The following is a 21,968-nucleotide window of genomic DNA, read 5'->3' as shown; positions in this document are numbered from 1 at the left end:
ACACGAAGCCAGATGCACAAAGTGGCATATGTATCTGGGGTCTGTCTGCAGCAGCTGGAGGCTCCGGAATGCCCATTCTCTTTTCTAGCTCCCTCTATTTGCAAATAAATATTTTAACAACGTATGAATTGTTTATTTCTGGAATTTTCCAGTTAAGTTTTTCAAACTGTAGATGAACATAGGTAACTAAAACCACAGAATGAAAAACACAGATAAGGAGGGACTGTTCTGAGGCTTTTTAACAACTGTGCTACCACCCCAGCCTTCTTCAACTCAGACCAAAGTGTTAGTGTACCTGTGTAAAAGACTGAATTGTTTACAAGAGCCAAGATGGGGGGCTGGGAAGATGGCTCGGTGGCTAAAGGCACTTGCTCACAAAGCCTGCTGGCCTAGGTTCAACTTCCAAGCCACCAATATAAGCCAGAGTGGCACATAGGCCTATAGTTCATTTGCATAGGCAAGAGGCCACACTGTGCACATACAAACACAAACATGCAAATAAATGAATAAAAAAAATTTTAAAGCACGCTTGCGCGCACACGCACACAACCAAGATGTGAGCTGAAGGTACCAACTGAGTAGGGGCCAAGGAAATTTCCATCCCTCGGAATACTCAGCAGGACCATCTCCTTCCTGAGACCTAAGAACAGGAGGTTGTTTCCAAGCCATGTCTTAACTGGCAACATATAGCCACCACATCCATGAACTGACAAGCCATTCCTAGGCTAGGAAAAGTAGGTACTATATATATGTAATGGAACTCCTAGCCTCTAATCTAGAATTTTCAAGACATCTCTCCCTAAACTTCTGTCTGCACCACTCATTAAACACAGATTGCAAGGTCGTACCTTACAGACCAAATTCAACTGCAAATATGTGCTGGGATGACTATCTTTCAATTTTTTTAAAAATTTATCTATGTGCATGGGCACATGTGTGGAGGTCAGTTGTTGTCTATACTTTACCTTCTTTGAGACCAGGTCTTTTGTTCTGCACATGTATCTGGCCCACAAGTGGCTTTGCCTAGATGCTGGAGAAGTGAACCTGGGCTAACAGGCTTTGTAAGCAAGTGCCTTTAACCACTGAGCCATTTCTCCAACCCCCTTTAAGCTTTTTTTTTTTTGTTTTTGAGTGACAGAGAAAGGCAGATAGAGAGAGAGAGAAAGAGAATGGGTGGGTCAGGGCCTCCAGCCACTGTAAACAAACTCCAAATGCATGTGCCCCCTTATGTATCTGGCTAATGTGGGTCCTGGGGAATTGAGCCTCAAACCAGGGTCCTTAGGCTTCACAGGCAAGTGTTTAACCACTAAGCCAACTCTCCAGCCCTACTTTTTAAGCTTATTTATCTTATTTGCTTATTTTTGGTATGTGCATGATCTACCTGTGTGAAGGTGTGAGTGCCCACATGCAATCGTGTTTGTGTGTGTGTGTGTGTGTGTGTGTGTGTGTGTGTGTGTAAGTCAGAGGACTTCTGGTGTTGGTCTTTGCTTCTGGGCAGTTCTCTTGTCTCCAGCTTCCATCCTGCCATCCGTGCTCTGGATTGTGTGTGGGACCTGGGGTCTGAACTCAGGCAATCAGGCTTAAGTGGGAAGTGATTTACCCATTGAGTTATCTCCTCATTCTCTACGAATTTTTATTTTTTGAAATCTTGATACAGTTCATAATACTCTGATATTTCACATAATTTAGATTTGCTGTTTCTCTGAAAAAAAAAAGAGAAAATCTGTTCTCACGTGGCAGCCAGCCTGAGCTAACAACTACTAGACAGTGTGTATGCTCCTTGGTTTGTTGTCTCTGCTACTTCCTCATACCTGCTTTCTTACTTTGTCTGCCTATCCATGTCATCTGCTCCCCTGCCTATCAAATATGCCACCCCAACCTCACCCTAAACACCCTCTCTACAGGCTTCACAAACACTAGAGAAGTAAGCATTCACACTCTTTGTGACAGAATGCCTGTGCTCCCTAGTGTATGCTTAACTATTATGCTCTTCCCAACCAGGGGAACATTCCTGTTAGTGCATAAGCATTCCCATTGGATGAAAATAGTTCCTGGCTCCAGATTCCAGCCTTTAGTTCTCCTTTTCAGACCAGTATAACAATGTTCCTGGTCCTAGGCTTTCATCTTGCCAGAGACCCTAAGGCGGAGAGACCTCTAGCAGGCTCTTCTACTGTACATATAAACTCCAAGTAAACAGACTTTGTTCTTCATTAAAAGCCCTGAAGCAACCAAGTTTTAACTTCTCCCTCCTGATTGACTCCTGTAGTCTATTCCAAGTGAGAGGTCAGGAGAGTCCATAAACACAGCAGAGGTCAGGGGCCACATTGCCCAGTAGTCTTCACTGTGCTTCATCATCCCTGCTTTGACCCGGACTTGGCACCTCTAAACCCAGACGGTGAAGGGAATGTACAAAGAAGTGAGGAAGCTTGCAGTCCAAGAGGAGTTCCTCCTTTCTGGAGCCCAGAGCAGGCAGAATCAGCTGTCTGGCATGCAGGTGGAGGGGGATGTAGCGGGCCTTCGACTGTGGCAACCCCAGCTTCTTCAAGGTGCCAGCAGAAAGCTTCTACAGAAAGAAAAGACAAGCCCTTGAGAAAAAAAGCCAATTGCCCATCTTTATTTTTAATTTTTATTTTTTGGTTTTTCAAGGTAGGGCCTCACTCTAGTCCAGACTGACCTGGAATTAACTCCGTCATCTCAGGGTGGCCTTGAACTCATGGCTATCCTCCTACCTCTGTCCCCCAAGTGCTGGGATTAAAGGTGTGCACCACCATACCTGGAAATCTTTATTTTATTTTTATTTTTTGGTTTTTGGAGTCTTGCTCTAGCCAGGCTGACCTAGAATTCACTGTATAGTCTCAGGTTGGCCTCAAACTCATAGCGATCCTCCTACCTCTGCCTGCCAAGTGCTGGGATTGCTGGTGCATACTACCATGCCTTGGCTGTCCATCTTTAAGTAGCAAAGGAATGAATACCAACCTCTGGGAAGAACCAGTAATGCTAGCCTGCTGCAGGGGTATGTCTAGGAAGAACTTAGAACCCAGGTGTGGTGGTTTGATTGGTTTTCTGCCAGCAACATGTAGCTGACAGCAACAGTTAAACTGGTACCAGGAGTGGGGTCAGTGCTGCTAGAAACCAAAGATTGTGTGGCTTTTGGTCTTTTGGGACTGATTTGTGGGAGGAATGTGGAAGGGTCTGAAACCTTGGTCTAAGAGATGCCTTACAGTATTGTAAGTACAGCTTAATGGACCATTCTTGTCAGAGTCGAAAGATCTGAATACAGTAAGAACTGTAAGGTTTGGGTTATGAGCGGGAAGAAATAGCTTTGTCCAGACTGGGCTGAAGACAGTTTGTGTGAGAGGCTTGCTGTTATGCCTGTGTCCTGAGAACTTGTACAGGGCTACATTGCATAGACATGGACTGGTGTAAGAAGGATATGGCACAGAAAAAAAGGAAGTATCAGACATGAAGACTTGTCACTGGTTAGATTTGTCAGACTTGGAGCTTTGATGCTTGCCCTATGTGTATTAAATCATGTACTGGCTCAATGTTTTTTGCTATGCTCAATGCCATCTTCTGCAGTGAGAATATTTATTCTATGCCATTATTGTTTTTGTTTGTTTGTTTATGGCATTATGGCTCAGTTAAAAGACATTTAGTTATGAAGATGTTTGAACATCATTGGGATTGATAAAAACTATGGGGACTTTTAAAGTCAGACTGAATGCATTGCATTTTATATCACGGCTAGTTATCAGTTTATGGGGGTCACAGTGGAATGTGGAGGTTTGACTTAGATATCCCCCATAAACTTATGTGCTCTGAATACTTAGGTCCCCAGCTGGTGGCAATTTGAGAAATGAAGCCTCCTGGAGGCAATGTATTGTTGGGGGTGGGTTTACAGGTGTTATAGCCAGCTTCCCTTGCCAGTGTTTGGCACACTCTCCTGCTTTTGCTGTCCACCTGATGCTGGCCAGCAGCTGATGTCCACCTTCTGCTCATGCTATCATTTTTCCTGCCATAATGGAGCTTCCACTCAAGTTGGTAAGCCAAAATAAACCCTTTCGTCCCACAAGCTGCTCTTGGTCTGGTGTGTTTGGCCAGCAACAGGAAGCTGACTACAACTCCAGGTAAGGAAAATACAGCTGTACCAAAGATGCTCTCATTGGCTAATGCTTTGACCTTCCAAGAGAATGGACTATAATATCAAAGAATGAAAAAGACTCCCCCACGGTTCTCTCAAGCAGCATGAAAGGCAGCTTTAACTTTCAGAAAGATTTCTCCCTTACCACAACCTCCCAATGAAATCTGAGATTAAATAAATGAATCCAGTAAAGTTGTTGTTTGTTGAAACAATGCTTTGTATACAGGCCTCAAACTTGCTATGTGGCCAAGAATGATCTTGAACTCCTCATCCTCTTGCTTGTACCTCCCAAATGCTGGGCTTACAGGTATGTGCCACAGTGTCTGGCTCCACAGATCCTGCATGTATATGAAGGTGGTAATTAACTGCTCTAATGTCTCTAAGATTTGATGCTGGTTCCATATCTAGAGATAATCAACATCTCTGCTATGACCCACTTTAGGGTTTTAACAAAAGAAAAGCATAAAAAAACAAGCACATCAAAAAATTTTTACTTATATTATAAGTCCTTCTAACAACCTAACTTCAGAAGAACCAAAGTCATACATATTACTATTTGTGAAGATGTTTGACAGGCCCAACACTAACTCCAGTCATGCCTTTTCAAAGCATAGGTGTCTCACTCTCCTTCTCTTATTTCTCATGCTTTATGTCTATAGTAAAATAATTTTTTAATACAATCCAACTTTGCTTCAAAACCAACAAATAAAGAAAAAAAGCCTATGTTCTCTCCCTCATTCTGTTAAAAAGCATATTGTGTAAAGTCAGTATTACCTGGGGTGCCAACCTATTCCAGTCTGAGTACTTATGATCACCCAGGATTGGGCAATCTAATCCAAAGGACAGATGAACTCGAAGCTGATGTTTTATTCCTAAGCAGGGAGGCGGGGAGGGACACAAATGAGACAGTATCAGTATCAGTGCTTCAAATTATATTAAATCAAACATAGTAAACTATACCAAGTACAATAAGAAATAAAGAATAATGTAAGAAGCTACAAGCTATACAGTACCAGCCAGCACAAGAAGAAAACACTATACACACTATAGATCACCATTATTATGACCTTGCTGTCTATCTAATTTTACTGCATAATAATAACTATAGTTATTTTGTACTTTTTTTTATGATATTGGAGATTGAATCTAGCTCCTAGGCAAGTACTCTACCACTGAGCTATCTTGCCAGTCCCACATTTCTTAAATATAGTAAAATAAACATAAAATTTCCCAGCCTAACCATCTTTAAGTATATAGATCAGTAGCACTAGTTATGCTCACATTGTCTTGTAAGCATCAACACTATCCATCTCTTGAAGTTGTCCTTCTCCCAAACTGAACTCACTGGCTGATACGATTCTCCATTATGCTCTTCTTGCTCCCCTCATCCTAGTTTCTGCCGAGCACCATTCTACTTCCTCTGTGAATCTAATGACTGTAAGTACATCATATAAGTGGAACTATACAGCATGTCTGTGTCTAGCTTATTTCACTTAGCAGGAACCCAAGATTACCCATGCGGCCTATGTCAAAATTTCCCTTAAATCTTCTAAGGCTAAAAATAACATTCTCTTATGAATGCATATATGCTACTCAAATATATATACGTATGTGTATGTATGTATGTATGTATGTATGTATGTATACATACACACACATTCTGTTTCTTCATCTATCAGTAGACATTTGGGGTGTCTCCACCTTTGAGATACTGTGACTCATGCTGCTATGAACCTAAGTATGCAAACATCTGTTTTAATTCTTTTAGATACATACCCAGAAACTGAATTGCTGGATCATAGTAATTCTTTTTTTAAAATTATTATATTTATTGTGGATCACAGTAATTCTTTAAGGAAACACTATTTACATTTTTAAATGAAGATATTCTAACAACATTCTTTTGAGGCTGGGCATAGTAATCTTAGAACCTAGGTGGCTGAAACATTAGAATCACAAGGTCGAGGCCAGCTTAGGATACACAGCAAGATCTTGCCTTGAACAAATTATATTCTTCCATTTCCCACAATCATCTCCAGCCTGATCTGAACTAGCAGCACATGCTACCCACAGCTGCACCCTGAACACACACACATTACTAGTATCTCAGAACAAGGTAGGACCCTGCGCAAGGTACTGGACAAAGTGTGCCCATCATCTCACCAGTAACAGGCTGGAGCTCCACAAGAGCAGAGGAGAGAGTGCTGCTAAGCACCTGGTACTGAGTTACAGCAACATGGGCATTCCGGTTGGCTCGCACTTTCACCATTGTCCCATTGTCCATACGGTAGCTCGGGGACAGTGTCATCTGAAACCAGACATATCAAGATGTCCTATCCAAGAAAGAAGAGAAGCCCAGGCCTCAGAAAAGCAGCTTGCCTACCTTGTGGTGTTGCTGTTGGCCTTGTACCTCCTTCTCAACAATGGGGATGTCCACAACTCCTGCAGAGGGCACAGGGACACGGACAGTGACAGCCCTGGAAGTGACACACAGATTGCTGTTTAAGCCACAGAAGCTAGAGCGGAGCCCCTGAGACATGGTTGCTTAAGGCCTCGCACCAAACCTTCTGCACTATGCTTCCTAGAGTTTCCTATCAGAGAGGGAGAACACCAACAAGAGAGATCTGCAACGGACCACTGAGCTGCAGCTGCAGTGCTTTAGACACAGTTCCTTCACCTACCTAACAAGTAGGACAGGGACGGTCCTTGGAGTTTTTTACTAGTTCAGTCACATGTTAGTTCAATTGGTTAGGTGATTAGAACCCATTACCTTTTATAATTTAAGGAGAAAAAAAAACCAGAATACAAAACCACATTATCCTAATTTTAATTGTACACATCCATGGAAAAACACATTTTATTTTATTTCCCAGCTAAGTGTTCTACAATTAGTATGTATGACTTTAGTAGTAAAAAAAGATCAGCTTTTAAAAAGTTATGCAAATCTGCACACCTTTAATCCCAGCATCCAGAAGGCAGAGGGAGAATCGCTGTGAGTTCGAGGTACCCTGAGACTATATAGTGAATTCAAGGTCAGCCTGGCCTTGAGTGAGAGCCTACCTCCAAAATAAACAAACCAAAAAGAATGTTATTGTTTTAAACAGTGGGTTTATGACTTCTTTGTTTAGCAGTCTAAGTTAAATAAAATGTTATTAACAATAAAAAAAAAAGTTATGCAAATCTCAGGCTAAGCACATCATCCATCACTACTATGTGGAGACTCACATGTTAGGTGCTCCAGCTTTATCACTAAACTTTTGTAACTTTAAAAAAAAAAATATTTATTTACTTGCAAGCACAGACAGAGAGAGAAAGAAAGTGTGTGTGTATGTGTGTGTGTGTGTAGGGGGCATGCCAGGACTTACAGCCAGTGTAAATGAACTCCAGATGCATGCACCACTTTGTGCAGGTAGCTTATGTGGATAGTGGGGAATCAAACCCATCCAGGTCGTTAGGCTTTGCAGGGAAGTGCCTTAACCATTGGGCCATCTCTACACTTTTGCAACTTTTAAAATTAAAAATGCTAATTCTCACATCTACCAGACATGAAGACCCAGACTGTGTGGTTGGGTCTTGGGCACACAGATTCTTAAAGGGTCCCCAGATCACAAAATTTCTGCAAATTCTATAAAATAAAAAAACTCACATCCAAAACATAAAATACTTACTGATTAAATGGGAAATAATAACCAAATAGGAAAACAGTTTATTCTCAGAAAGGAAAACCCAAACAACCAATGAGCACAGAATGCCCAGCCAACATCATTGGTATATAGAGGAAATAGGAAATTGAAAAGAAAATCTTTAACCCATCAAGATGCCAAGTTTTTAAAAAATTGCTTTGACTGGCATAAGGGGATAATCATATTTATTATTGCTAGTAGGAATCAAAATTGATAAACCTTTCTGTAAAGCAATTTGGGTATTATAAAAAAATTTTAAACATTCAACTCAACACTTCTGTTTTAAGGAATTTACTTTAAAAACATTGCTATGGTGCCATGGAGATGACACAGTATTTAAAAGTGCTCGCTTGCAAAGCCTGCCAGCCCAGGGTTCAATTTCCAAGTACCCGGTACAACCAGATACACAAAAGGGCCCTGGCATGCCCATACACTCATACTCTCTGTGCTTTCCTCTCTAAAATAAATAAATAAAAACAACATGGGCTGGACAAATAGCTTAGCAGTTAACCTGCTTGCCTGCAAGGCCTAAGTACTCAGGTTCGATTCCCCAGTAACCACATAAGCCAGATGCACAAGATGGTGCATGCATCTGGAGTTCATTTGCAGTGGCTATAGACCCTGAAGCGCCTGTTATCTCTCTCCCACACAAATAAATGAATAAATAAATATTTAAAAAAAATAATGCTATGGGAACCAGGTATGGTGGTGTATGCCTAAACTACCAGCACTTGGGAGGTAGAGGCAAGAGGATCAGAAGTTCAAGATCATCCACAGGTACAAAGCAAGTTTGAAGTCAGCCTGGGTTACATGAGACCTGTTTTCAAAAACTAAAACAATCACTATGGTTCAGATACTCAAACTGAATTGTCATTGTTGGGATATGGGGAGGTTTATGCTCAAATTCTTTAAGCTAAGGCTGCTCTAGTCAAACTTGGCTGCTTCTCATGGAAATGAGATCTCCCTGCAGGGGCTGGACTGTAACCACACGAGCAGTCCGTCATGAAGCAAGCTTGCCCCTCCTGCTTCCCCTGTTGCCATGTCCACTGTCTTCCCACCTTCTGCCATGAGTTGAGGCAGTACAGACCCTTGACAATACCATGCTCTTGGACCGCCCAATCTCCAATGACAAGCCAAAATTAGCTTTCTTCCTTAAAAGTTTCCTGGACTTAGTTATTGTTTTATTATTTTGATGTGTGTGTGTGTGTTTTGTGGAAATCAAGTCCACAGCCTCACACATACTAGAGAACAGGTATTGTTAAAAGAGTGATGATAGACTAAAATAAATATATACACATATTCTTTCCAAAAGGCCCTGAAAAATGAAAAAAATTATCTGAACATTCTTCATATAGATTACCATAGAATCAGGACATTGGAAACAGGTCAGAATGAACAACACAACATGCAGAGATACATGATCCAAGCGAAAGCAGCAGGGTGTGTGTGAGGCAGGGTGTAAAGCATGCTGCCAGGCAACTATAGTTAGATATTCTCAACACTGGAAGTTTACAAAAGACTCTTGTAACAACTTCTAGGGAAGAGAATGATACAGAAAGACAGGCTCTTTTGGCTCATTAAAAAGAAAAAGCAAACCTCTAAGCTAAAACCTATATGCCCCACCACAGAAAAATCCAAGACAGTGTTATTCAGAAGAAAAACAAAGAATGTAATTGTACAGTGATATGTTTGTGTGTATAGACATGTGAATACTGTATGTACCAGATATTTAAGTAAGAGAATTGAATAAGGATAAGAGGAAAACAAACTGATTATAGTGGTTGCTACCTCATGTTGGGAGTACAGTGGCAAAATGGGGCTTTGTTTTGCTTTTCCTTTGACTATTTTACTATAGGAATAAAGTCCTGTATCTTTTATACGATAGGTTTGGCTATTTCATATCCTCTTTATTTACTCATAGGTCCTAGTACAGCATCTTCTATCATGATAGATGCTGCATTTATACCACATCTGCTACCTATGGGCCTCATACCAGTACTTCTTTGCCACCTGGCGAGTCCTAAACAGCTCTTGAACTTGATGTGCCACTTCCTTCTCCCAAGCCAATACCATTACACCTGTGGTTTCCTTATCCAGCCGGTGGCACAGATGCAATGACTCTGCAGTGTGTCCATGAAGCATCTTCGCCAAGATGGGCAGTACATCACTAATGCAGAGCTGGACTCCAGGGCCACCTATGAAGGGAAAAGCCATCAGTTAAGAGTTTTTTACCAGCTGGGTGTGGTGGTGCATGCCTTTAAGCCCAATACTTGGGAGGCAGAGGTAGGAGGAGCACCATGAGTTTGAGGCCACCCTGAGACTACTTAGTGAGTTCCAGGTCAGCCTGTGCTAGAGTGAGACCCTACCTCAGAAAAAAATAAAAAATAAAAAACAAACAAATATGACTCAATTAAAATATTTTACTCTAAAGTATTTCTTCTCCATTATAGTCTTTGACAAATGCCTTTCTTTCAATCACATGTGTGTGCATGTGCACATCAGAAGACAACTTTGGGATGTCAGTCTTCCCCTTCCACTTCATTTGGGACAGGGTCTATCTTGTTTTGCCACTGTGTATGCCAAGCTAGCTGGCCTGCAAGCTTTGGATTTTCCCAACCCTTCTTCTCATTGTCATAGGCATGTTGGAATTACAGACTCATGCACTACTTGCATCCAGCTTTATGGGGGTTCTGAATTCAAGTAGTTACCCCTGTGTACCAAGTGCTTTTAACTACTGAGCCACCCCCTCAGTCCCTTCAATCAATTGTGACTCATCTCAGCTGTCTCTCATCATTACATTCGGTAACATGAGTGTCCATTCCAACATACTGTTTTCTCTTACATATTATTTCCACTTTCACAATATTTTGTTTTTTCTTTTCTTACTAGCATTTTTTGAAATTACCTATTGTCCAGACTGACCTGGAACTTTCTGATCTTCCTGCCTCAGCCTTTCCTACATGTGGGATTACCACAGGACCCATCTCTCTTTCTGAGTTTGGATGGAAAACACCTATTAGATTTACAGAACTTAACAACATGCAGCTTTTACAATTCTCTAAGGCAATCCCTGTGGGAGTCTGCACACAGCTTGGAATCACCCTGTTATATGTGAATAGACATTATGTGTCCTCAGTAGTCGCTTAGGTAGGGCAATACTCTTCAAAGGTTAACTTAATTTGCATGCAAGAGTGCAATGCTTCAGAGCCACCCCTAGTTTTAGTAGAATCCAGCAGTCTTACCGTGGACAGGGAGACCATAGGGCTTATTGATGACCACAAGGTCTTTATCCTGATGGAGAATCCCGCGGCACAGTGCCTTAGCAAGCACGTTGGGGTGAACTCGCTGCAACTGCTGTGTGAATCGCACTAGTTCTTGCACCCTCCGTTGAACAGGACTAGTAGGCACCTAGGGAGAAAGGAGCGCGTTAAAAGCTTGTAAGAGGGGGAAGCCCTGGGGAAGGCCTTCCATAAGGTCTGAGTAGGAATTTGGAAGCGGAATGACTGTCTTTGCATTAGACTCATGCTTTCCGATTACTTGCATACTTGAGTATTTAGGTAGTTAGGTCTGAACCTGGCAAAGACTCGGCCCACAGGAAGACACCTTATCCCTCCTGCCCTCTCTCCTCCGCAGTCGCGCCAGGTTCACCCCGTGACCACCCCACGGTGACTTACTAGCTGTCAGAGGGCCAGCCTACCGCACCCGCGCTGGGAAACCCGTGAGCGCGCGGCCGCTGGGGAGTTTGTTCCAGCCTCACCGGCAGCTTCTTTAGCTCCCGTTTCTGGGCTCGGAGCCTCTCCGCTAATCGCTGGGCATCCAGGGGTCTAGAGGCAGCAGCGGCGGAACAGAAGGGCTTAGACAACGTGAATAGGCTCCCAGGACGCAGGCTCGAACTCAGGACCCGGAGACACAGGGTGCAACACCTGGGCGCCGCCATCTTGCCAGGGGCGGGGCCCGCCAGGACCACGTGAGGGAGAGTGACGGGAGTGGGTGGGCTCCTCGGGTCACGTGGGCGGGCGGCCGGGCGGGCTTTCGAGTCACGTGGGCGGTGCGCGCTCAGTGCGGCTGCGCGGGCCGGTAGCAGCAGTCGGAGCGGTGGCGTTTGGACAATACGCGGTGAGTGTGTGGGCAAGCCGGGCTGGGAATGGGAAATGCTGGTGCCTTCGGAGATTTTCGCGTCGCCGTGATTTCCGTTCCGGGAGAGTCACTCCCTGGGAAGCATTTCTTTCTTTGGGACACGACCCCACTCGAAACACCTCTCCGCCCCCGCCCCTGCCCGCGCGGGAGCGAAGCCCAGACGCTGGTCCCCGAGCTTTCCCGAGACCTGCCTCGTCCCTCCTGACCGCGCATCCTCGGCCGGTCCCCCGAGGCACGCGTCGGCCCCCTCCCGCGGCCCTGCCGCTCACCCTCCGAAGATGCCCGCAGCTTCGGTCTCGCCACCCCTCACCTTCCGAATCCCAACCTCTTTGTTTCACATGTCCTCTTCCAAGGATGCCAGTCCTTCCTTAACCCGTGACCCCCTAGCCCCCGGATTTCGTCAGTCCTTCACCGGGACTTCGGTTCTTAGGCTCTCCTTTCCCCTACTTTTCACCGAACACAGACATGACCCTCTCTCTTTGCCTCCTCGATCCCCCCCTCCATAGTTTGCAGCTGCCCCAATCTTTTCTGCCTTTTTACAAGACTTAATGTTGGGACTCCTCTATGTCTGAACTGCAAACGATTCTGATATCAGAAGGGGTGCCTGGGCACATGAACATCTGTGATGTTAACCTTAAAAACACCTTAGAATAGGATATGTCATGAAATCTGTCTGTCCTGAAGATGTGAAGGTTGCCTACTGAGTGAGAGAATAAGTAGTTGAAATAGATGAGGTGCTTCCGTCTTCAAAAGGGACTGGCAGAAAGAAACCATATTAAGCTTGAAACTGGTGGAGCTGTCCTACAGAAGACTCAAAGTTGAAGGCTTAAACTGCGTGTGATAGGTTGTTGGGAGGCTTGGACGCTTCTTCAGAGATTCGTTGATGGGAGAAATCTGGAAATGAATCAGGACAGATTGAAAAAGAAAGGGTTTGGTTGTCCAAAAGGACCTGATCATCAAGTGATCATCAATAGGTTTATGTCTCATTCAGTGGTCGTTTCCCCATACTAAGTACTGTCTTTGGATTTTGACCCGATTGCCAGTTATACAGGTCAATGTATGTACCCACTGGTTGATGTGAGTCCCTTGAACACTTTTTCTCTCCCTCCCTTCTTCCCCTTCCTTTATTTCTCTCTCCTTTCTTCCCCTCTCTTCCCTTCTATTTCTTTTTTCTTTTCCTTCCTCCTTTTATTACCCTCTCTCCCCTTCCCTCCCTCTTGTTCAGTCATCAAACCTGATATATGGTAAGCCCACAAATATCCATATGGCTGAATTGCGCCATGGATGTGTTAGTTGTTTCTGAGCATTTTAAATTGTTTTATTCCTGTCCGGTTTTGACCTGAAAAATAAACGTAGGGAGCAAAAAGGTAAAGAATGGAAAGATTTGATGGTGTTTGCAGAATAAGCTATGTGGGCTGGATCTAGATGCAAAGGATCCCAAGTGTTTTTTTTTTGTTTGTTTTGTTGTTGTTGTTTTGGTTTGGTTTTTTGAGGTAGGGTCTCACTTTAGCTCAGGCTGACCTGGAATTCTCTATGTAGTCTCAGGGTGGCCTCCAACTCATGGTGATCCTCTCTCTGCCTCCCAAATGCTGGGATTAAAGGCATGTACCACCACGCCCAGCTCAAGCTTGGAAACACCTGTTTCTCCTGTCTTCCTCACCTTGTTGATACTTTGCCCTCTAAAAAATGATTACCCTTTAGTGATCTGCTCTGGCTGGGTTTTGGTTTTTCTCAGTTGATACGAATCATTTGTTAGTCATGTTGAACACCTCTTTTCTTGAAATTTGGACATCAGGACTTAAATTCATGCAATTGTATTAATTACCTGTTGTGGGTATTAGGACCTTTATGGAAATAAATCTTCCTACCTTTATGTTATCATGGCCGAATTGGCCTTTTGTGGCTGGAAACAAAACAAAGAAACACTTCAGATGTCACTATTAGTGACACAGAGCTTGTGATTCTTTTTTTTTTTTTTTTTTTTTCCCCAAGGTAGGGTCTTGCTCTAGCCTAGGCTGACCTGGAATTTACTATAAGTCTCAGAGTGACCTCAAACTCACAGCAATCCTCCTACCTCTGCCTCCTGAGTGCTGAGATTAAAGGCTTGCACCACCACACCCAGTGAGTTTGTGATCTTGGTTTCATGTTAACTCGAGGCACACACTCTTAATTCCTGACTCTTTTTCTGAAGGAGGAACTTTCAGGTTTTTCTTTTTTTTCTTTTTTCTTTTTTTGGTTTTTCGAAGTAGGTCAGGTTTTTCTTAATGAAGTTTTGCAAAAAAAAAAAAAAAAATTAAAGAATCAGTTCTGTTTGTAATTTCTGTATATATTCAGTTATCAGGAACTTTACAGCTTCCTTAATGTTTTGCCTATGAATCTGTTTCCTGGCTTAAAACAGAGCTATTTTCTGAACATAAAGAATTGATGCAAATATATGCCTTTTTTTTTTTTTTCTGTCTTGCTTCTTCCTCATTCAGTTGATGTTACTTTAGGCATTCTTGTGTGTGTGAACTCACAGGTAGGCCAGAGGATGATGTCTGGTGTCTTCCTAGATCACTTTCCACTTTATTAACTGTAGCTCCCACTTGAACACAGAGCTTGCCAGTTCAGCTAATTTAGCTAGCCAGCTTGCCCAGGAATCTTCTTGAGCCCTGGGATTACATGCGACATTTATGTGGGTTTTTGGGGATCCGAACTCTAGTCCTCATGTGCTTTATCCTATGTCTCCTCAACCTCCACTTTAGGCATTCTTTTTTTTTTCTACTTCTGCACCAACTTCATGTCTTTTAGTTTGAAAAACCTCTTGTCTAAAATACTCAGTCCAACCAAGAAAATGGAAGGAAATTCTGTTAGTAGGTTTTCATTTTTAGTGGGTACAGCTATAGTCAAATGTGGTTTATTAAAATGGATTTTGCTCTAATATTGTCCTCAAAATAACTACATGAACTTGATAGATTTTTTTCAAATTTTAAAATTTATTTACATGCATACACATGCACACCAGGGTCTCTTATTATTGCAGATGAATGCCCAATACACTTGCCACCTTTTGCATCTGGCTTTACATGAGTGCATGGGAATCAGACTCAGGCTGACAGGCTTTGCAAGCATGTACCTTTTTAGTGGCTGAATCATTTCCCCAGCCTGGTAGGGTTTTTTGTTTGTTTGTTTGGTTGGGTTTTTTTTTTAATATTTGTTTTTGTTTATTCTTAGTTATTTGAGAGTGACAGAGAGAGAAACAGGCAGAGAGAAAGAGAATGGACGCCAGGGCTTCCAGCCACTGCAAACGAACTGCAGATGTGTGCGCCCTTGTGCATCTGGCTAACATGGCTTCTGGGGAATGGAGCCTCAAACCAGGGTCCTTAGGCTTCACAGGCAAGCGCTTAACCGCTAAGCCATCTCTCCAGCCCTGGTTGGTTTTTTTAAATAATTTTTTTTATTATTTATTTGAGAGCGATAGACAAAGAGGCAGACAGAGAGAGAGAAGGAGAATGAATGAGCATGCCAGGGCCTCTAGCCACTGCAAACGAACTCCAGATGAATGCACCCCTTTGTACATCTGGCTAACGTGGGTCCTGGGGAACCAAGCCTCGAACCAGGGTTCTTAGGCTTCACAGGCAAGCACTTAACTGCTAAGCCATCTCTCCAGCCCTCTTTGTTGTCTTATAATTTTATTGGGAATTTATATGAGCATTCTGTAAATTGGTCATATTCCCATCAGGTTATTCTCTTTGGTCCCTTCTCCCCCCTCCTCAGCTCCACTTAGGGCCTTCCTCAGTAGGGATATCCATAATCATTGTATGCTTCCCACCTTGTGGCTCCTAATATTCCTGCTGCTCCCTCTTTCACAGTGTTCCCTGACCCATGGAGGGTGTATTTAAAAGTCTCCTTTACTGTTGAGCTCTCAGCAATCTTCTTATTTCCTGTTTTGATGAGTTGTGTGTCTCTCCAGTATCCGCTGCCACCTCCACAGAGGAGGTTCTCAGGCTAGCAGTGAGAGCAGCACTCATATTCAATCAACCTGTTCCTCTGCATTGTTTGACAGGATTAAAAACATTTTTTTGCATGTGTGTACAACAAGCTCTCTTGCTGCAAACAAACATTGGATGCATGCACCACTTTTTTTGCACCCTACTTTACTTGGTAATGGGTAATTGAACTCAGGCTGGCATGCTTTGCAAGCAAGCACCTTTCGTCAGTGAGCCATCTCCCCAGACCAATAGTGTTTTTTTGTTTGTTTGTTTTTTTGAGATAGGGTCTCCCTCTAGCCCAGGCTGACCTGGAATTCACTCTGTTTTCTCAGGGTGGCCTCGAACTCACAGTAATCCTCCTACCTCTGCCTCCTGAGTGCTGGGATTAAAGGCATACACCACCACGCCTCGCTCAATAGTGTGTTTTTAAGTATATTTCCTTCTCTAAGCAAAAATTACAAGGCTGTCTTAGTATTTCAGGACTATAGACAAAAGTGATTAATGAAAGAGCTTTATTTAAGTATTGTAAGTGTAAGGCTGATTAACTGCACAAGGTTGAATTTTGTGTCCTCGATGATTTGCTAGTTGCAAATTAACCAGAGATCCTGTTTGAAGAGCAGGAAGTACTTGGGCATTGTTTTATGGTTTTACCTAGATTAAAAGAAACAATTAACAGGAGCTTTCTGAAGGTATCCTGGAAAATGTGGTCACTTTGGTAGGTAGATCTGGGAACTAGTCCCATTTTAGCTGCTATAAATTTGACAGATAATTTGTGTTTTAGTTTTTGCTTACCCAGCACATGTCCTTTACAATTTAAGCATGAATTCTATGAAGATTTTCCAATGACACTTGTGTACATTGAACCTTCACAAATGGAATTTATTTCAGACTTAAATTAAATGCCTTAAAATAGCAACAAAGAATCTAGATTCTATTCCTGTCCCCCAAGTTTAGTTTTACTGAGCCGTTATTTATATTTAGAATTTATTGAATAGTATTGGAATAACAGTGTTAAGATTTCCAAAATTGGGTATGGGCGAGTGTATAGGATGTAAAAAATAGGGGTGATAGAGCATATCCTTAGCCTACATGAGATCCTGGGCCCATTTCTGTCAATGGAAGAAAAAAGAAAAAATTTAGAAAACAGTACTGTAAACCAATAATACGGATATTAGCTGTTTCTTTTCCAAACCAGTTTGTTTACCATATGTGTGTGTACGTGCATGGGAGTCTACAGGAGAGTCTTGAGCGTCATTCTCAGGAATGCTGTCCATGTTCTTTAAGATAGGGTCTCATTGGCCTGGAGCCAGTTAGGCTAGGCTCCTGGCTGGCCAACTAGCCCCAGGGATGTCTTCTCTCTGCCTTCCCATCCCTGAGATTACTGGTGTGCACCACCACGCCCAGCATTTTATGTGAGTAACTTGCGTTAAGGTTCACGTTGCTGGTAGAGATCACCCAACCAAGAGCAGCTTGTGGGGAAAAGAAGTTTGTTTTGGCTTACAGGCTCAAGGGAAGTTCCACAATGGCTGGGGAAAACGATGGCATGAGCAGAGGGACATCACCTCCTGGCCAACATAAGGTGGACCATAGCAACAGGAAAGTGTGTCAAACACTGGCAAGGGGGAAACTGGCTGTAACACCCATAAGCCGGCCCCCAACAATACACTCCTTCTAGGAGGTGTTAATTCCCAAATCTCCATCAGCTGGGAATCTAGCATTCAAAACACCTACATTTATGGGAGACCCCTGAATCAAGCCACCATAGTAACTAGGTGTAGCAGACAGCTTCAGGTTCACTAAGATGAACTTCCAGACCAGGCACAGTTATGCTGGAAGGGATATTTATTGAAGCTTACAGATCCAGGGGAAGTTCCATAAATGGCAGAAGAAGCTGGCCTGCCTTCACAGGTCCAAGCAGAAAGAAGCACAAGCTTAAAGCTCAAAAGCCACAGCACACTTCAGGAGTTCCTGCTAGGCACACGTTGCATATCTTTAGATTGAAATCAGAAACCCACCACCACACCTAAAGATCCACCCAGTGATACTGCCTCCAGCCAGGTGGCTAAAACTGCAACTACAAACAAATAAACATATTGAGGGCCATCTATTTTATTCAAACCACCACACTAGGGATGGAACTTGGTCCTCCTGCTTGAAAGGCAAGCACCTGACCAACTAAGCTACCTCCCCAGAATATTTTGGTTTTGGATATAGGGTCTTGCTGTGAAGCCCAGACTAGCCAAGAACTTACTGTGTTATCTAGACTGGTCATGAACTCTTTTTTTTTTTTTCCTCCTCCCCTCCCCTCTCCTTTTCCTAGATAAGCTCTCACTCTAGCCCAGGCAGACCTGGAATTCACGATGTAGTCTCGGGCTGGCCTCAAGCTCACAGCGATCTTCCTGTGTCTGCCTCCAGAGTTCTGGGATTAAAGGTAGCCTGGCCATGAACTCCTGATTTTCCTGTCTCTTCCTCCTTAGTGCTAAACTTAGAGGCCTGCCTATGTCACCCTTGGCTTCATACCAGCATTTAGAAGAAATTCCATCTTTAACTTTTAAGTAAAGATCAGGTACTTCAGCTAGTGCTTCCCTGACATTTTTTATTTAATCACATGTGCAAGTAGTAATTATATATCACTGGAGGTGGCCTTCAGAAGGCAACTGGCTTAGGATCTCTGGCTATCCACAGTCCCCATTCTGGCAGTACCAAAGGCTATGGAGATAGAACCCTATCCTGAGATATCCTGTCTGACCATTAGGAATGTCATCTTTGCACATTTGTGGTCGTTGCCCCTAGCCATGAAGAGGAGCTGTACCACAGATTTTTTTTTTTCCAGTTCTGTGGTCTGTTATGTTTACATACCTTTATTCTCTTAACTAGTTTTTACTTAAAGGTCATACTTGTCCAGTCTGGTGTGGTGGTGTACACTTTTAATACTTGGGAGGTAGAGATGAGATTGCTGTGAGTTTGAGGCAAGCCTGAAGCTACTGAGTTAAGTTCCAAGTCAGCATAGACTAGAGTGAAATCCTACCTTGAAAACAAAAGGGGGGGGGGGTCAGAGAGATGACTAAGTGGTTCAGGTACTTGCCTGCAAAGCCTAAGGACCTGAGTTTGATTTCCTAGTACCCACGCAAAGCCAGATGAATAAGGTGGCACATGCATCTGGAATTCATTATCAGTGGCTGAGGCTCTGAGGTACCCAATCAGTCTCTCTCTCTCTCTTCTTTGTTGAGGGAAACTCAACAGATTATCCTTTTATTATGAGAGAGAGAGAGACAGAGCAAGAATAGGTGTGCCAGGGCCTCCAGGAGTTGAACTCCATAGGTATGCATCCTTTGTGCTCATGTGCTACCTTACACGCTTATGCCACATGCATCTGGCTTATGTGGGACCTGGAGAGTCAAACATGAGTCCTTAGGTTTTGCAGGCAAATGCCTTAACTGCTAAGCTATCTCTCCAGCCTCTTTCTCTTTCGTAAATAAATTAAATTAAAAACAAAATAAAAATAAGATCATACTTGTCTACCACAGTGGCTTTTCCAAAGGTGCTGATAAAGATATAAGTGCTTTTGTTGTGATGATGAATGTCTTAACTCTGTTGGAATATAGGCAACCTTGTCTGCCTACTTAAGGACCTAGAATAGCCAAAGTTACAGGTAACTGTAAAGAATCTGTATTTCTTTAAGTAGGTTTACTTTATGATTTCTGCTATTAAAATAATACAAATAAAAATGAACAGTACAGAGGCATCATTCATAATTCTGTCCTCTAAATATGTTAATACCATGATTTTCTCCAGCTTTTTTTTTTTTTTTTACTTACACATGATTTATTTTGATCTAATCCTCTCCTGTTTTATTTTGTTACTTCTCTCCTGTTCCCCTTCCAAAAATCTCTCTTCTATTTTGAAACATTTTATCTCCCTTAGCCATCATCCATGATGACAGGTTGGTTGGTCTATTAATTGTGCAGGTCTTGTACAGGTAATGACAGCCACAGGTTCTGACAACAGTAGCCACTTTGTGATCATGGGACATTGTCCCAAAGCACTCCTCCTCATCCTTTGACTCTTACATTTTTTTCTGCCAGCTCTGCCTCAGTATTCCCTCAGTTTTGAAGGGTATCATAGAGATGTCACATTAGTGCTTAGTACTCAACTGTTACTTGTCTCAGCACTTTTAACAAGTTTTGAGTCTCCCCAGTATTTATCACAAAAAGGAGCTTTTTGACCAAAATTGAGAGCAGTATTAATCTGTGGACATAAATATAAATATTTAGAGGGCAATTTTAACTAACCTATGGCTATAATATAAATATGTAGAGGATAGTTTGATGGACACAGAAAAAAAAAATGCATATCCAAACAACAGTAGTAGCTTTTCCCTAGGCCCTTCCCAGCCATAGGCTTTTGACTAGGTTTTCAGTACCAGGCACAAATTCCCTCCTGTGGAGTGGGTTTCAAATCCAGTAAATCCAATCAGAGAGCAACTGGTTACCCCTATAACAGTTGTGCCACTATTGCATCACTGGGCACACTTGCCTGGCTACATAGATCGCAAAGTCCACTTGTTAAGACTGTTAATGATGGGCTGGAGAGATGGCTTAGCGGTTAAGCGCTTGCCTGTGAAGCCTAAGGACCCCGGTTCGAGGCTCGGTTCCCCAGGTCCCACGTTAGCCAGATGCACAAGGGGGCGCACGCGTCTGGAGTTCGTTTGCAGAGGCTGGAAGCCCTGGCGTGCCCATTCTCTCTCTCTCCCTCTATCTGTCTTTCTCTCTGTGTCTGTCGCTCTCAAATAAATAAATAAATTTAAAAAAAAAAAGACTGTTAATGATTTTTCTCTTTTCTTTCTTAGCAGCCTACATAGCAGTTTCTAGCACTGTGACAGCTAGACAACAGGAAGAAAGCTTCCAATTCAAATCCAGCTTGATTTCTCAGTGTCCTGTATTCAGACCATATGGTTTCTTTGGCACTAGGTTTTTACCACTTAGTTCTTGTGGGCAACCAAGAGTATTGGCCAATAGCCTGCATTGTTTGGGGGGTCTCACTGGTCCTAGTTAGTATCCCATCCCTGGCATTGAGATTTTTCTATAACAACCTATGCCTTCTGGGAGTAGCATTATCCACCCCTACCAGGTACTTCTGTCCAATCTCCCCCTTCCTCTCCCTCCTTCTCCTTTCTCTCTTGCCACCTCCTTCCTATTCTCTCTCTTTTAAATTTTATTTTTTTAAGTTGGTGAACGAATAGTAAATTTCCATATAACTAATTTATAACATCCTTAGTTTTGGTAGCCATCTCCCTATGTCTTCCCCCCCATTAAAAAAATCTTTTTTTTAATGCTTTAAAAAAAAAAACTACAAAATTATGCAGAAGTAAGTCAGGCATGGTGGAGCAAACTGTTATCCTAGCACACCAAAGGTGGAGTAGGAGGATCAGGAGTTCAAGGTCATCTTCAGTTAACTTCCCCATCCAGTCTTTTCTATGTTTCATGAAAAAAATTACAAAATATACAGAAGTGAGCCAGGCATGGTGGAACAAACTGTTATCCCAGCACTCCAGAGGTGGGGTAGTAAGACCAGGAGTTCAAGGTCATCTTCAGCTACATAGAACAAGGCCAGCCTGAACTATGTGAGGCCTTATCTTAAAAACAAAAAGCCAGAAGTAGAATACTTGTGTAAACCCTCATAGACTTCCCATATACCCATCAACCAGCTTCTGCAATTATCTAACAAGGTGTTGCAGTCCAGTTCGCATTGCTGGTAGAAATCACCTAACCAAGAGCAGCTTCTGGGAAAAAGAGTTTTATTTTGGCTTACAGGCTTGAGGGTAAGCTCCACGATGGCAGGGGAAAACGATGGCATGAGCAGAGGGTGCACATCACCCCCTGGCCAATATAAGGTGGACCATAGCAACAGGAGAGTGTGCCAAACACTGGCATGGGGAAACTGGCTATAAAGCCCATAAGCCCGCCCCCAACAATACACTCCCTCCAGGAGGCGTTAATTCCCAAATATCCATCAGCTGGGAACCTAGCATTCAGA

At 42.9% G+C, this 21,968-nt stretch overlaps 2 protein-coding genes across 5 annotated transcripts in view; one reads left to right on the top strand and one right to left on the bottom strand.

Annotated features, from left to right (window-relative positions):
• Nucleotides 1-1,241: 1,241 nt before the first annotated feature.
• On the bottom strand, nt 1,242-11,767 carry Rpusd4 (RNA pseudouridine synthase D4). Its single transcript, XM_004665453.2, has 7 exons — nt 11,582-11,767; nt 11,067-11,232; nt 9,818-10,019; nt 6,525-6,618; nt 6,305-6,449; nt 4,916-5,013; nt 1,242-2,563 (listed from the first exon to the last, which is right to left on the bottom strand). The coding sequence occupies exons 1-7, from the start codon at nt 11,759-11,761 to the stop codon at nt 2,339-2,341; spliced, it is 1,110 nt and encodes a 369-aa protein (XP_004665510.2). The 5' UTR covers nt 11,762-11,767; the 3' UTR covers nt 1,242-2,338.
• A 108-nt stretch (nt 11,768-11,875) lies between these two features.
• Nucleotides 11,876-21,968, top strand: part of Fam118b (family with sequence similarity 118 member B) — an 83,100-nt gene continuing 73,007 nt past the window's right edge. For 2 of the 4 annotated variants that reach the window (XM_045144792.1, XM_004665465.3), the window contains exon 1: nt 11,876-11,940. The gene's annotated coding sequence lies outside the window, so the exon portion shown is untranslated. Of the gene's footprint in view, nt 11,941-17,415; nt 17,418-21,968 lie in introns of those variants that run through there. The other 2 variants (XM_045144789.1, XM_045144790.1) reach the window with 2 other exon arrangements.

Source organism: Jaculus jaculus, chromosome 3, assembly GCF_020740685.1.
Source record: "Jaculus jaculus isolate mJacJac1 chromosome 3, mJacJac1.mat.Y.cur, whole genome shotgun sequence".
Lineage (NCBI taxonomy): Eukaryota > Metazoa > Chordata > Mammalia > Rodentia > Dipodidae > Jaculus > Jaculus jaculus.
The sequence above is the reverse complement of the archived record's forward strand: the minus strand, read 5'-3'. Positions and strand labels throughout refer to the sequence as shown.